Source organism: Amblyomma maculatum, chromosome 2 (genome assembly GCF_055883805.1).
Source record: "Amblyomma maculatum isolate TAMU_Amacu chromosome 2, ASM5588380v1, whole genome shotgun sequence".
In the NCBI taxonomy this organism is placed as follows: domain Eukaryota; kingdom Metazoa; phylum Arthropoda; class Arachnida; order Ixodida; family Ixodidae; genus Amblyomma; species Amblyomma maculatum.
This window is the reverse complement of record NC_139345.1, coordinates 74,506,867-74,522,110: the sequence shown is the minus strand read 5'-3', so window position 1 is coordinate 74,522,110 and position 15,244 is coordinate 74,506,867. Positions and strand designations below refer to the sequence as shown.

Sequence of the window (15,244 nt, the reverse complement as noted above, 5' to 3'; positions counted from 1 at the left end):
CGCACGCGCCGTTTGTTGCTCAGTGAATATGATAAGCCGATTATGCAAATGCAAACAGGGTTTTGCACGTGCTCTTGGGAACAAGATAAAACGTCGCACTGTTCACTTTACCGGCTTTTCTGCCGAGTTTTAAAGCTGAATATAGTACCGTATTAGAAAAACTCCAGCTTTGTGCCCTCGCTTTTTTTTTTTTTTTCTGTCTCCTTCTTCCGCTGCTTTTGCGCCCTTTCCCTGTATTATCTTTTCGAGCTAATCCTCACTTAAAATTGAGTTTCGTATCCAGATTTTTTTTCTTGGAGGTTTTTCTTTCTTTCTTGTGGGGGGGCGGGGGGGGGGGGTCAGGTACGTCTATCCTCATTCGAATAGACGTATGCACGTTACTGTACCTCATGTTCCGTTGCTTTTTTCGCTCTCTCCTTCCACATTTGCCTCACTGCGCGGTTGAGGTGTCGACCCAGGTGGCATACAGAGTATAGTAAGGTGTGATACAGTAACAGCGCTTTTTCCTTCCCTCAAAACTGTTTTTTTTTTTCTTTGAGTCGTATACGGTCATCCGCATGCCGTATACGAAGACGCGTGAGCTACAAACTGATCGCACGCCCCACAACTCTGGGCTCCCTCAGTTTCTGCACGCTTGTGGAATATCTCCCGCACCTCTGTCTCGAAGACTGGACGAAAAACCGGCCCTCAAACAGGGCGTAAGCGGGAGAATCTTCGCCACCGACTGAATATTAAATATTGAATTTTCAGGCGGCCCCGCTCTCTTCCTTTCATTTTCTGTCGCCTCTTTCAGTTCTTCTGGAAGGAACACAATCGGTTTCGACGAAGAGACACGGTGGTAAGAAACAGCGCGGAAATGTCAAAAAGAAGAAGCGTTGCGCGTTAAATTTATCTTACAGTTCGCAAATTTTCGACGGAATCTGGGAAGAAAGAAAAAGGATTTCCGATAAAAACTGTTTTCGTATACCGAGAAGATTTAAATAAAAAAAGAAAGGCCACAAGAAGGCGACGAGAGCAAAAAGAAAAAAGAACAAAATACACCACTCTTTTCGGCCGAGACACCGCGAATCATACTTGCTGAAGAGAACAAGAGGGCTACCTTTCCGGTGCGACTTCCGAGCTGAGCATAAAAGCGGGGCTGTAGGGAGATGGCTGTCGTTCGGCTGAGGCGAACACCTGGGCTTCGTGTGTCTTCATCTCCGTCCCCTCCCCATCCTCTTCCCCCTTGTTGCCGGCGCTGTACTGCTACTGCGCAACGAAATCAATCGCGCCTGCCACATCATCTCCTCTCCTTCCCCGCCACTCTTTCTTTTTGCGCTTCCGTACGCTGCACACCGTGCGCCCCCGTTTCCGATTCTCCGCCAGGTCCCAGTGCGTGAAGCGGGCGCGCACCATCGGGACATAAGGGACCGCGGATTTGTGGGCAACGGGCAAAATCCCCGGGAGGCAACGTGCGCTGCAGCATCGAAAGAGTGAGCCCCGGCATCTCGAAGACGCAAGACAAATCATGTACTGCGCGCGGACGTGTACGGGTGCGGAGTTTGAGGCGGGAAAGGAGCGTGGTATAAGAAAGTTCGCGAAAGTGAGTGGGGGACGCAGACGCCGAGACAAGGCGGCAGAGCGTGCGCGTATATGTGAAAGAAAAGTTACACCGCGTCATGAAAAAAATATTAAGCGAATGTGGAATGGCGAGGAAGTTCAATAATCCAGTCTCCTCCGCCGCTCGCCGGCCCCTCCGAATCGTGGAAGATGTAGCCGACTGCAACAGAGCTCAATCGATTCCGCGTGCGTGCCTCCTTGGGCTTGTGGAGCAGTGGTGGATCGGGCGCCGTGTCCGAGATATCGTTTCTCGAGGAGAGGCGCTCTCCAGTGCACTTCCTCCTGCATCCCCCCCCCCCCCCCCCCCCCCCCTCTCCCGTTTTCTTTTTTTTTTTCGTATTGCTTGTTTACTGCATGACCGCGCGCTCGATGTCAGTGGCGCAATCATTTGCAGTGCGTCACGCAGAGCACTGCAAGCAGCTGGTGCGTTCACATTGCCCTCCGCCTGTGCCCGGAAAGCCCAAGAGTCGTGACTATCTCCATCTCCCTTTATTACCAGAATTACCTTGTCAGGAGCTTGGCGGCGAACTTTGTTTTGCCATGATGCAGTGCGCGGTTGAAAGGAGGGGAGGCCGCTGAGAAATCTGCGCTCTAACAACAGTCTAACAAAGCTACCGGCGCACCAGTGAAGAACAAGGAAAAAAAATTAGATATATAGCGCCGATGTGTGTTAAAGTAGTTTTGAAATAGGCGTTGCACATCCGTTCTTGAGGTAAGCCTGTAGAGAGCATGTGTGCTGCCCTATATTGGTAACACACGACCGCCGCAGTCGTCGTAGACTACTGGTAGGCGCCAAGAAACCCCCTCGGCCCCACATATCATCGGCGGCGTCTTCAACTGCTGCTACTGATACCGCTACCCCTTCTCGTACTGCCCCTCCTACTATACTTCGTTTTCTTCCACCAGTAACCAATGTCGCCGCGAAGCCAGTTCCCGGTACATGTGCTGCTGTACTGTCGGGGAGCGTGCTGCTATTGGTAACAGTGGCCGTGCTTTTCCTGTCGTTCTGAAGGGAGGGGCCATGTTCGCTGCAGCATCCACCCTATTGGCTGAAATACTGCGCTTTGAAGACAGAACACAAAGTGGACAGCACGGTGGACAGCACTTGCTGTCCATTCGAGCATCCGCCATGATCAAGTCCACTCTCTATTCTCGCATTTTGCCTCTTGGAATTGAGTGCTATACATTGAAGCAGTACACAGCGCGCTGTTCACGATGCCCTAAACGCCGTCTCTGCTTAATTGCAGGCACGCAGGAGGCGCATACAAAACACATCTTCGTCTTGCGACGAAGACAACAAAAATGCCAATTTTGTTTGTGTTTGTAGGGGTATCGTATTTGGGGGGCGGGGTAGGTGAGGAATGTAGCTGCAACTTTAACGTATAGCTATTCAGGGGTGTAAAGTTTATTTTTCAGGTACGAACATATTGGGACAGTGAAAACTGCTCGTGAATGAACGTCTCGCGATCGGTCACTTTTTTATGGTTTTGTAAGGCCCAGGCGTTAATAATATGAGGCGATGTGAATCGCTAGTCACAACCTCTCTGTCCGCTCTTCATCATCACCATCATCCATGTTTCGAGTGTATGCGAAGTGCTGCGTTTGTCACGGTGAAAGGTAAAAGCCGCACATGGCGGCTTGACTATAATCCCATCTGCGCGCTTTTGAAACCGTTTCCACGTGCTAGCCGAAATCGCGCGTACCGTGTCTGCGAAGAGGAATGAGTTGAGTTACTGTGTGAATATAAACTCGGTTATACCTCAGCGTGGGATTTTGAGCCATGGAACTGCGATGCCGGCAGTGAAGATGCGGGTGATTTCTTTTTTTTTTTTTTTCCGTGTGTTTCACTGCATTGTCGGAATAATTTTCGGAGCCTACGGACAGGAAACGTGCGCTCAACATAATTAAGCTAAACGAGCCGAGCCGAACAACAGCGCGTGTAAGTTAGTTAGTCTAGAGAGCTGATGGGCGCAGACTGGCCAGTCGACGTCACGCTGTCACGTGGTAGCCGGAGCGAAGGAACGACCTCCACCGACGGCAGAAAAGTGTTAGCAGTATTGCTTTCGCAATAAAACATTGTTCACGCTTGCCAAAGCGATGAATGAACGTTTATGCCCTATAGCTCGCGCACGAACTCGCCGTCAAGCGAAGAGGGAGCCACGGTACCATGGTCGCGCCGACTTTAAACGGTGCCATTCCTGACGAAGCAAAAAGCGCGCGCTTTTTCTACACTTCCATGGCTAAAAACAGCACTAGCGCGGGACTAAGCAGAGAGAAGGGACACGACGCTGGATCTTGTCTTTCGACACTTCGTTGTCTTTACAGCGTCGTGTCCCTTCTCTGCTTCGTCTCGTGTTAGCGCTGTTTTTAGCCACAGATAATGCACCAACCAGCCCAAATTTCCATCCTGTTAAAGTACTTTTCTACACTTTTTCTATACAAATTTTTCTACACGGCTTGCACAAAGAACAAACCCCTGCATGAAGTATTGAAAACTCCTCTGGTTAGCAGTGATGGTAGCAGCTCAGCTTCGCTCGTGGTGGGGATAACGAGAGAGCATCAATTTATCGAGGTGGGTCAGCCAGATGTGCCGACGTACAGCCTCGCTCTTTGCCGCGCATCTGCTTATACAGCACGCTGTCATGCAGTTTTTTCCAGTTCGGCCACCGCTCGCTTGCTTCATATTACTCTTAGTGCTACTATACCAAGACAGTTTTTAATACGATGCCTGTCGCAGTTTCCTGAAGTGCGCTAAGCCTGAAACTCCCCCCATTTTTGATAACACTGTCAGTTTTGCCGCGCGCACGACTTCCGACGCCCCCCACCGCTTCCTGCGCTGTCTGGGGAAAAAGAAAGGAAGATATCTGGGAGAGGTGGTCCCTTATGTCGTTCCGATGTGGCTATTGTTTTTTGCTGACAACAAAACGAGCAGAAAGGAAGAGCGAATCAAGTGGGAAAAAAAAAATAAAAGAGAAGAGAAAGTAAGTTGGGTTATAATTTGTGCACACGCTTATATTCCAGGCAGTTGACGTCTGTTTTTATTTAACTGCCGCTCTTTTCCCCTCGTCCTATTCTTTTCCTCATTTCTGCCGTCGGATTTTCGTTCTTTCTTTATCGCGGAGGACTGCTGTCGCGTCCCGGGAGAAAGATAAATATACGTCTCTACGAGCGCCGGCTTGCTCCTATTAGGAGGACGCATATGACTGACGCGATACCCCCAGTTTGCCTCGTATTGCTCGCCGCTCGTCCTGGTGTTTCCCGCGCTCTGTCTGCAGTGAAGCGGGTGCTCGGCATCGCGTTTATGTGTCAGATGGGAGAACGGATCCTTCTCTCCCTCACCGCGGGGGATGAGCGTAAGCCGACTCCCCCGAGGGAGTCAACTGCATGCGGGCCGCTTCGGGGATGAAGCCAGCAGCGGTCAGGGGAGCAGCGACTCCCCGCTCCCGTCGCCGGCAGAGAATTGGGGATAGCGTAGGGAGGAGGACTAGGGGGTATGCACGGCAAGAATAGGGAAAAGGCGATGGTGGCGCGGGAAGGATGAGTCTTCGGCGCTCTTTCTTGGTCCGGCGACGTCTCGTGTCATCAACAGCGTTCCGTTCCTCTGTTGTGCGGCTTCTCTTTGTGTCCCCCCCCCTCCCCCCCACCTCGGCGCCACTCTCTCTCGTCTGCTGCTCCTTCCGCTGTACCAGTGCGGCAAAGGCGGGGGTCGTTCGCGCCTACTCACCATTGCGAGCCGGCACCGTGCTGCTGCTTTGAGGGAAGATGCGAGGATGGGTCTCCCTTTTATTTCTCCGAGAGCCCGCGATTCCTTTGCCGCAGTGTCCAACACGGCTAGCGGAGGACACGCGTTCCTTTAGTCATCCCAGCGTGTGGTTCTTCCGGACTGGTGGCGTGCTGGCATGTGTATATTGCTCAACGCGCGAACAAGAAATTGCGGGCGAGGCATATGCCGATGCATGCCCTGTTGCCAGAACATTTTGAGAAGCAGCGACATGAGGCAGATGATTGTAACGTTGGGGATGGAGCACATATGATGGGTGCCCGAGTTAGGAGTCTGAACACTGGCGTGGCTCGTGCCCGGTTTCCCGCGTGTCTTTTGCACTCGCCACGTGTGGAGCTCCTCGCTCGTAAAATTGCTGCATGGTTGGCAGCTCTAGAGTAAAACGCACTCTGACGCGATGAAAATCTTATGATTTCTGTGCTGGCGTCAATCTTTAAACGGGATATGTGATACTGCTGTGCGTGATCTGTAATACCTGACAAGTTTGCCTTAGTAAATAAGCACGCCAATTTTTCACGAACTTAGCATTGCTGCTATCACTGCATGCACCGAAAATAAACCTGACGTATGCTGCGTGCATGCTAGTCTGATTTTTCATTAATATAAAAATTGCTGTAACCCTGCTAAACAAGACGAAGCGAAAGTTTCGTTAGGCTTGGTTGCGTTTCTTGTTGCGTGTCATCATCACTACCGGTACTATCATCATTATCAACTAAATGAACCGTCATTGTCATCGCTACTGTCATCATTATCACTAACTGCATCGCCACTGTCCTCGCTACTATCATCCACACGCTAGACAAGGAAAAATACTATCTGTCAGTTTCTCACGAGCCCGACTTGTGCTTGTAGTTTGCGCGCTCGGCTGTGGATCGGAAGGATAGTGGCTCGTGTGAGTAGGGTCTTTGCTTATAGCCATACTTTGTCCTCTGGGTCCTTGAAGATTAAATGCTACCCATGCTGGCCTTGGCACGAGGTGGTGTAGTGAAGCTTTCGCTTCAGTAAAACTGCCCTTGCGGTGTCCGATTGTCTTGTTACTTTTACGGCTGAGAACATGCGAAGTTAGCTAGCGGACTCTTTATCCTAGAGCTATACTTTGCCGTGTGGGCACCCGGAAGTCGCGGTCTGCTTCAGCTTCCATTGTTATTTTCGTATTTTTTATTATGGACGTCCGCGTGAAAACAGAAGCTTAAGTGCATGTATAGCGAAATGAATTGTGCAGATAACAATCGTCCAGTATTGTCAGTATAGGTACTACTTGGAACAGTACTTAAATGAAAATGAGTTCTGCAACTCATCTACGTGATATAGTAGAAGGTTAGTGCGAGGTGTACGTTATCTCGTGTGAGGCCAATAAATTATTGAAATTGAGATATCAAACCTTTGTACTTTGGAAATTAAAAGCGAAAAAATTCGATGGGGCATTTTTATAAAGAAAAAAAAAAGTCTTCATTTGCTATACTATTGAGGGTAGACAGCGCTAAAAAGACGAGGACATAAGTACACAAACAAGCGCTGAATTTCAACTGATGTTTTATTGCTCGTCCCGCGAAAATATATACTGGGAACAATCAGCAAAAGAAAACGCAATGACACTGATATACATAGACACCATACATAGGATTACCAACTTGCCCAAGCGTCTGTTTTAGCCTTCACTTGCTGTACTGCTGCTTCATCTGATTGTACTTTAACAGCATAAGCATTAACTGGCAAATGAAAGGCGCGATCCTTAGTTACATGGCACTATCTGAGTTTGAGATCTATGCACGTGAAAATTCTGCCTCGTCTTCTCGCCCTTTGATGCGGGGCCGCGGTTATTACGGCGGGGATCACAAGACGTATAACTGGATCAGCAGGGGCAAGTCGGGGACCAGCGCTGGTTGGGAAAGCCCGCTCTACAGTCGTCGTTTCCCCGAAATAATAATGGACAGGATAAAGGGGCGGCGGCGTTTCGGTGCGCGCATTCCTTCATCCCCTTCTTCTTCTTCCCCTCATCGCTCGCCACCGGGATATATGTTGCGTTACCGAGGCGCACATTTCTGATCTGCAGTCGCACCGGGGTACTGGTCGGCTCCAGTGGCGGGCGATGGTGGTGTAGTGGTGGCTGTGGGTCGGAGATCGGAGGGAGTCCGAGGCGGGTGGGGGGTTAGCCCGACAGCCCGGCACCATTCATCTCAGGAGCCCCTGCTGCACGCCGCTTGCGGACCGAGCCCTGAGCGCGTAGAGCCGCGCTTTGCGTTGTCGTTTGTTTTCTTTCTTTCTTTCTTTCTCTTTGCCTGCCTTCTTGCCTGCCAGGCTCAGAGAACGCTCGGAGTGAGCGATGGGCTGCGCTATGAGCAACGGTCGCGTCGCCGATAAGGGGGCCAGGGGGCCGTCAAAGAGTACGAGGCACGGCGCTTCTTCTTACTACTGCTACTACCATCTATGCTTCAGTCAGACACATTTCCGCATGTGGGAGGATTTGCGTTTGCCTGTGGGATAGCTGTTGCGGGGCCAATTGTAGCCAGGCGAACAGACGAACGCAAAGCGACAGTGTAAGTAAATGTATTGAGAGAATAAAGTACGTAATTTTTCTAGGGAGAAAGCCTTAAGAATACGTGAGGTGATATATGGTTTTACATGCGCTTATCTGCCGACGCCTGGGAAGTTTGGACAGTGTATTCGTGTGTGCACATCTTCTCTTCCGTGCTGTTTGGACGTACGGACGGCAAACAGCTCGAACGCTGCTAGTCACAACCTAATGAAGAGGGGTCGAACTAGAGTGCTAGCTAGCTGATCTATCGGAGATATGTTGGCATTAATTCGGTTGGGATCACTACATACACTGCGTCCGGAACAATCTTGGGCACGCTAGCTGTAAACACCCTGATAACAGTGGCTCACCTGTCAGACTTCTCACAGAATGAAATCATCTTCGCTAATCCTTGTCACAAATTTTAGCTCGGAACCGCTTTGTTTCGTGGGCAAACTGAGTGGATCTCTGCCCCAGCTTCTCAGTACGTAAGAAAGTTCTGGTTGAACAGGTCGCAATACTGCGGCTTCATAACACCTTACTTCCGTAATTACGGCATTTGTACCGCTTTCATTTGCGTTGAGAGCGTGGATTTAGAAGAGTGTTGTTCAGCATATTGCGTACACAAGCGCTCTTTGCTTGTATTCTTGCCTCGTCGACTACTTTGTTTTCAGGGAAATAAAGGCTGTATTGTAGTGTATTTTATGTATTGCAGGAAGCGTTCTGAAGAAGTGCACGGTGCTCACCGCGTAAGAAAGCGTTGTCGGCCTAGGGCACGTTCATTGACATGATTGAGTACAATGACACAACATGATAAAAAAAAGAACAAACTTTTTACATGAGAACAAATTTTTCATCAGGTCCTAAACCCTAAGAATTGCTTTATGTTTGTTCAGAAACGAACTAACCGATCTGCATAGTTACGACGAACGTCCAATCGCACAAATAGCTTCCGGCTGTACCATTCTCTCCGGGTAAAAGCGTCAGTGAACAACCGCGCGCCCACGCGAGTGCACAAGCACACACGCTCACCAGTCCACCTGTTATAAGGTTGCCATGGCGCCATCCATTCGCACCGCGCATTGATCACCTTTCGCGTTCATGTGACGCCTTTATTTGTTTCGTGTTCATAGCGTTTTCTCCCCATTTCCATTTATTTACGAGCCCCTTCGTGCGCCTGGACATATGGCATGATATACTGGCGAGGGCTACCGAGGGAGGGGTCGTCGTTTCGGATTGTTTCGATTTTCCTTTTCTCCCTGGCTTTACACCTAACTCACAATGTCGCCAGTGTCGCTTCACCTCCAACTCCCTTTCGCCCATTCGTATAGAAAAGTGTTATCGCCACCCCGGTTGCGAGTCACTTAGCGCCGATTGCCTTTTCTCGCAACTATGTTCCTTTCATTCATTTTTGCCGCGTTGGTTACCTTGTGCAGCCCGCTGTTACTGAGGTGTTGATATGTGCGTCTTCTGAGAAAAAAAAAAGGGGGGGGGGGGGGGGGATGCAGAGTGAACAGTGCTGCGGTTCGTTTTGTATGTTCTTGACGTCGCCATGCAAAGACCCCGCGTATGTCCGAATCTGCTGTTGCGAGCAAGATACACGACGGTGCGGGCTGCTCATCATTATTTCCTGCAACTCTGGGCGCAGCCACTGGCGGCGCATTTATCCTTCTGCGGGCATCATTTTTTTTTTTTTTTTTTTATCAGGAGGGCCAGCGCGGATGGAGTGAGCCGTCGCTCATACTGACATACCCGGGAATCGCTAGCGCATGTGACCTTTTTTTCTTTTTCGTCCAGTGACTTCTACATCGTTGTGGGGAAGCTACGATGTATGAGACATAAGAAGCAAATGCAACAGACGTATCGACCAGCCAGGCACATTTGGAGGCGGTTTGTGGTTTGTCAGAGTTGTTTGTTCTGCTTTTTTGTTGTCGAGCGTGAGGAGCTGGTGTTCAGTATTTGGGAAAGCGCGGAGGGCACTACATCAATCGCAATCTTGAGGAAACGGCTTGGTGCTTCCTCTACTGCGTCCGTTTTTCTTTATCGATTGGGACAAGTATACTACCCGACCCCTGTCCAATCAGGATCACGCTCACTACAATAGGCAATTGTGTTCCTACGCACCTCTCGCCCCTCAAATTGGCGGGGGTGACAGTAGGAGCACAATTTTCTATTATAGTGCCCACGGGCGAGAGGCACTTAGGAGCACAATTGCAAGGGCTCCTCTGCCTCTCACAGTGCTGCAGATATCTTGTGAGACGCAGTATATGCAACATGCTGGATACAAACGCCGCCTTTTTGCCGCAATTAACTTCGCGGAAGAAAAAAAAAAGTGTCCGGTTTTCTCCCAAGCGATGCTTATTGCCGCTCTTTGCTTGATGCCTTTTCGCCGTTTTAGTATTTTCTTTATCTTTTTTTTTTTAATTAATGGCCCGTATTTCTGGCCGCGTAAAAAATTGAGAAATTGAGTGCCTTGTTCCGAATTTTTGCTGTTCGAAGCATCTCGTTGTGCCGGAAGTTTTCTTGGTTTCTTAATGCACATCCATATTTTTGTCTACAAGGGCTTGTTATATGCAGCAGGTTTAATTAGCGTGCATAAGTTTTTTTTTTTTTTTTCGAAAGACTATTCAGCTTCGTTATCCACATAATGTTCATAATTAAATCAAGGTCTGAATTCAAATGTCATCGCAAATTATCGACTATGGAGTGCATTATTTACAATCCACTATTGTCGCCTAAAAATGATGGAACAGTGTTCGTACCTCTTTGCAGTTTGCATGGCTCTGTCGTTGGTGGTGTAAAGTGTGCTTTGTTGCAAGCGTGGTGCTGATGCGGGGAAGCCAGCTTCGACGAATAAAGCATCTTTTTGGGTTTAAATTTCGGTTTGAAAATTACGTATTGTTTACTTAATCACAATGCTAAAGGTGTTAACTGTCTAGAAGGAGAGTGCCCGATTAATAACGCTATACTTGGCGGAATTTATTTGCCTTGTGGGGCCCGCTTCCCTGCTAAATAAATATTTTTGTTGTTGGGAAGCTGAAAACGAGCTTCGGTGGGAAAATTTGTTAGCGGCCTTAATACTTGTACGATGTTTTGACATACGCTAGAATCCTGGTAATATTGAATTCAAAGAGGATTGCGAATTAGTTTGATATATTAATAATATTATATATAAAGAAGTGCATTAGATAAGCTTATCTAACCGAGCGGTTGGAATGCATTGTACCCACGCCAGTGACACGCTCTTTGCAGCGACGCGCCTCCCACCAAAGTTCTGGTAATGTGATAGCAGTGAGCCGCTCGCTGTAGGCATTGTTACGCCTGCCCTGTATCAAAACCGGAGATAAAGGCTGTTTTGAACTAGCCATTGCTTCTCTTAAGGTTTGAAGTCCTGTCATAGAACAACACTGTAAATAGAAATATCGCTCATTAAAATCCGGTCAACGTGTTCGCATTCCGAACCTTTCACTTTCTAACTGTGGTGCTATGACCTAAGACAGTGGCGTAACCAATCGCGGTGTAGCGGATTTCAACCCTGTACTGGATTTTATGCACGAACTTCTCGTTGTCGTCATTGTATAAACACCCCTGTCCAAGAGACGAGCAGAACCGCCGCTTTAATAAACTACATCTAAACTCAGCTTTTCGATGTGACCAGCATTAATCATTCATCGTGCTTCAACTGCCGGTTGCATAGGAATGGATAAAAGTTAGTTTTCTTAAATTAAACCCATTGTATGTTTACGACTATAAAAGACGTACACGGGTCACTATGCACGCATTCCTGCAGTGAGGCAGTCGAGGTGCAGCATGGATTGTACCGCTACCTTCTGTGCATCCTTCAGTTCCCCCTTTTCAGCATTTGTGTGACGCTAAGAGCCTTCTTTGAGAGGCTCTTATCGATTCACATTTAAAGCGGTACTAAGGATGGCAAACTGCTTCATTTACGGCCTGCCTGTCGAAGCTCATATCAGAGCGCTGTAATGTTGTACCAGAATCGGTGCAAGGAATCAATTAACCTCACAACAACTTGAAGTTCCACTGTCGCCTTTTTATTTCTTCACCGCGTTGAAGACGTGAATCAGAGATGGAAGAAAATAAAAAAAAAAAGCGAAGAAGAAGAGGGAAACAGTTTCTCCCGAGAAACATTTCCGCGAGATTAGCCCGCGAAACACTTTGGCGCCAAATTACCATTTTATGGGGCTCGGTGGTGCCTGCGGCTGCCACTGCGCACCTGAAGACAGGCTGCCGAATGGGGAAAGGAGAAGGCACTAAAAACAAGGAAGCGAACGAAAAAATTGGAAACGTTGGACTCCATGGCAGCAAAGGGGGCAGCCACTTCCTTCGACCCCGTTCTTTTTCTACCCTCTCCTCCTGCTTTCCTGCGAAGGCCGTTTGGAGCCTCCTTCGTGGGCCGTATCTCGTGACGGTCTTTCTCTTCCTTTGCCCCCTCCCTGCGGACCGCGGCTAAGAAAGACCGATGTCTCCCAATCCTTACCGTCGTTCCCTCTGTTCCCCGCAAGGAAGGAGAGGAAGAAGAAAAAAAAAAAAAGGGACGTGCAGGACAAAGCGGGAGCAGGAAGAGATTTGTAACCCGAACTCGGTACACGAACTGTCGGGGATCGAGAAGGTGGCGGACTACCTGGCGGCGCCGCTTTCTTTCCTTTTCCGGTCGACTTTCTCCCGCTTGGTCTGTCGGCTCGCTCTGGCGTGTGCGCCTCGTGTGTACCCGCTTCGCTTCTTGGCACCGCCGCCTGTCCAGTGTGCAGTGGCGCGGCTGCGATATGCGGCGGCTAATGAGCGCCGGCTGCCCGGGCCAGGCGCCTAGTGAGAAGCGAAGCAAGAAGGTGCGAGGCAGAGGGGAGTGGCGCCGTCGCAATGACGTAATTGCGTTCTGCTTCTGGCGCCAGCGGGTCCCGTGGAGACCCGGCACGCGGACGCCTGTTGAGCGTGTTTTCTGTGCGTGCCCGATGCGTGCGTGTGTTTCTTCCCTGAAGGTGGTTTGTTTGCTTTCTGCTCGGATTAATCTGCCTTCCGCGCGCCACGCCACGGCCCCGACCCTGTGGCGCCTCTTTGGTCGGCTGGTTCCATGCTCGGCGGCTTTGAGAGCTGATGCCGGACATCCGGCGCCTCGCGCAGCTACTGACCCCAGGCGGATGTATTTCTTCGCAGACTGTACGCAGTCAGTGTGCCGGGCAGCTTCCTTTTGGGATAAACGCTGGTCACTCTTTCCTGATTGCCAGCTCTGGCATGTTGCGGGCCATGTAATAGTATTAAACGACTCGTGGTGTTCTTATGCATGCTATGCCTCGCGGAAACGTTAGATCGGGGTGTCCGTTTGTCAGCATTTGTACGGTTTTCTTGGCAGTAGAGGAAGAGCGTTAATGAAATTAGCAAAACATGAAAAGTGTGCTGTGTTTATGAAAAAGAAAAAAAGAAAAGACAATTTGCTGTCGGAGTACTTCGCACTCTGGAAGTACCCAGCGCAAAATATGTGATCAATTCTATCTCAGCGCAAGAAACGTGAAAAATGCTGTGCATAAGTGCTCCAAACTTTTGTTTTGGGCTTCTTTGTGGGCTGTTGACTGTTAAATAGATGACGTCGACTCTTGAGAAGCAGAGCGCATTTCAACATCGTATTTCCAGAGCAAGAAAAAAAAAAATCTTGAAGCACGATTACGGTAATTGATAACGCGTTATTACAACGCAGATGTTATGCGGGGCTTCCTCAATTTAATGCAGTTTTGTTATTTGTGCATTTTATATGCTACTCAAATATTAAGGCGACTTTCGCCGCAGGATATTCACTGGAAGACTTCTGTGCGTTTAAGGCAGATATGATTAAGAGTACCGAATATCACAGTCGTGCTGTGAATTGTCCACTAGCTGTAAAGACTGCTACCGCACATTTCCTTGTATTGACTTATGCCCCCTACACAGGTGCGCACATTACAACAAACAACTTTGTCGGCAGAGATATAGGTGCACATTAAGCAGCCACATGTCATCGAAATGAATCCATAGCCCACAACTGCGACATGCTTCAGAGCTGCTTCGGCGTGTAAAACAGTACAATTAACCAATCAAACATATTAATTGACAACAGCTGATTGACCCATCAATCAGTAAATCATTGCATCGCCCTTGCCTTCTCTATCCACTCAGGGCTCGTGTCCGTCGTCCTCCTCCTGGGTGCGGAGGAGGCGCCCTCTGCCTCCAGGACGGCGTCGACGCGTGACCCCGTGCTCAGCATGTGGGCGCAGGTGCAGCTGGCCAACGCCCCCGGCAGCGGCGAGGCGCCCGTCAAGGAGTCCGCTGCCGCCGCTCCCAGCTCCCGCTCCAAGCATGCCATGTGCATTTCGCAGGACGGATGCTTCTATCTGCTCGCCGGCCGCTCGGCCAATCTGCCCCTCAAGGACCTTTGGAGGTTCGACCCCGGTGAGTACATATACCGGGGGAGTGGGCGACTGCACGCGCGTCTGCCAAGTGTACACTGGCACCGGCCGTTTGAAGGGAAGTCACTTGTAGCCTACGGTGACCTCATGGCAAGAGCTCAGAATTAAGCTTTAGAGCTCTTCGATATATTTAAAATCAGATCGGTAGCAGAATTTTCTTCGGGGAGCTTTTACGTAAGGGTACCTGGAGAGGCCACTCGGATAAACAGTAAATGTTGGTCAGTCAGTTATTGCGGGGTCTATTACAGACCGCTTTTAGCAAAGCTGTCCTGGACTATTTTGCCAGTCGTAACAAGTAAAATGTAAGGTAGTTCGTTGTGCGTGTAAATCATTTAAACACTGCGAAACTTTTAAGTTGATTCTCCGGCTTCGCTGAAATACGGCCTCCGTTGGGCATATATACCTGATTACCGGTGGCTCCAGGGTAGAACGAGATAAAGAAGATGGCTACACAGTATGAAAGAGGCACTCAACAGGGGTAGAGGGAGAGAGTCTAGCCACCGTTCCAGCGTTTCGACAAGTGTTGTCGAAACGTTGGCTCGACTTGCGAACTGATAACTGGTGGGAAATTAAAACTTGGCAACTTCCAGTATTGCCGACTCCTTACTAGAACAGCTGGAATTCGGAATAAAAATAAATTTGTAGCAGCACACAACCCATGCCAGAAAAAAAAAAAAAAAAAAAATAGGAGAGTGCACCATAACCTCTGAGTGTGGAAAGAACTGTGAAATGAACAGCAGGACATAAAGACCGCACTGCTCTTTTTCGATTTACAAACGTAATAAACGGTCTCATCTTTGTTTCAGGCTTGTAATGGATCGAACATTTTGTTTTGTTTTTTTCTTCTCTCTCTCTCTCTCTCTCTTGTCGCAAAGGTCTGGTTGAAGTCTCATG

At 49.1% G+C, this 15,244-nt stretch overlaps 1 protein-coding gene across 2 annotated transcripts in view; it reads left to right on the top strand.

Moving 5' to 3' along the window:
- The window catches only part of LOC146199025 (uncharacterized), a 102,218-nt gene that overhangs the window by 28,452 nt on the left and 58,522 nt on the right, over positions 1-15,244 (top strand). For both annotated transcript variants that reach the window (XM_084594499.1, XM_084594498.1), the window contains exon 2: positions 14,061-14,333. In XM_084594499.1, coding sequence (XP_084450625.1) covers positions 14,147-14,333 — 187 coding nt within the window. In that variant the 5' untranslated portion in view covers positions 14,061-14,146. The remainder of the gene's footprint in view (positions 1-14,060; positions 14,334-15,244) is intronic.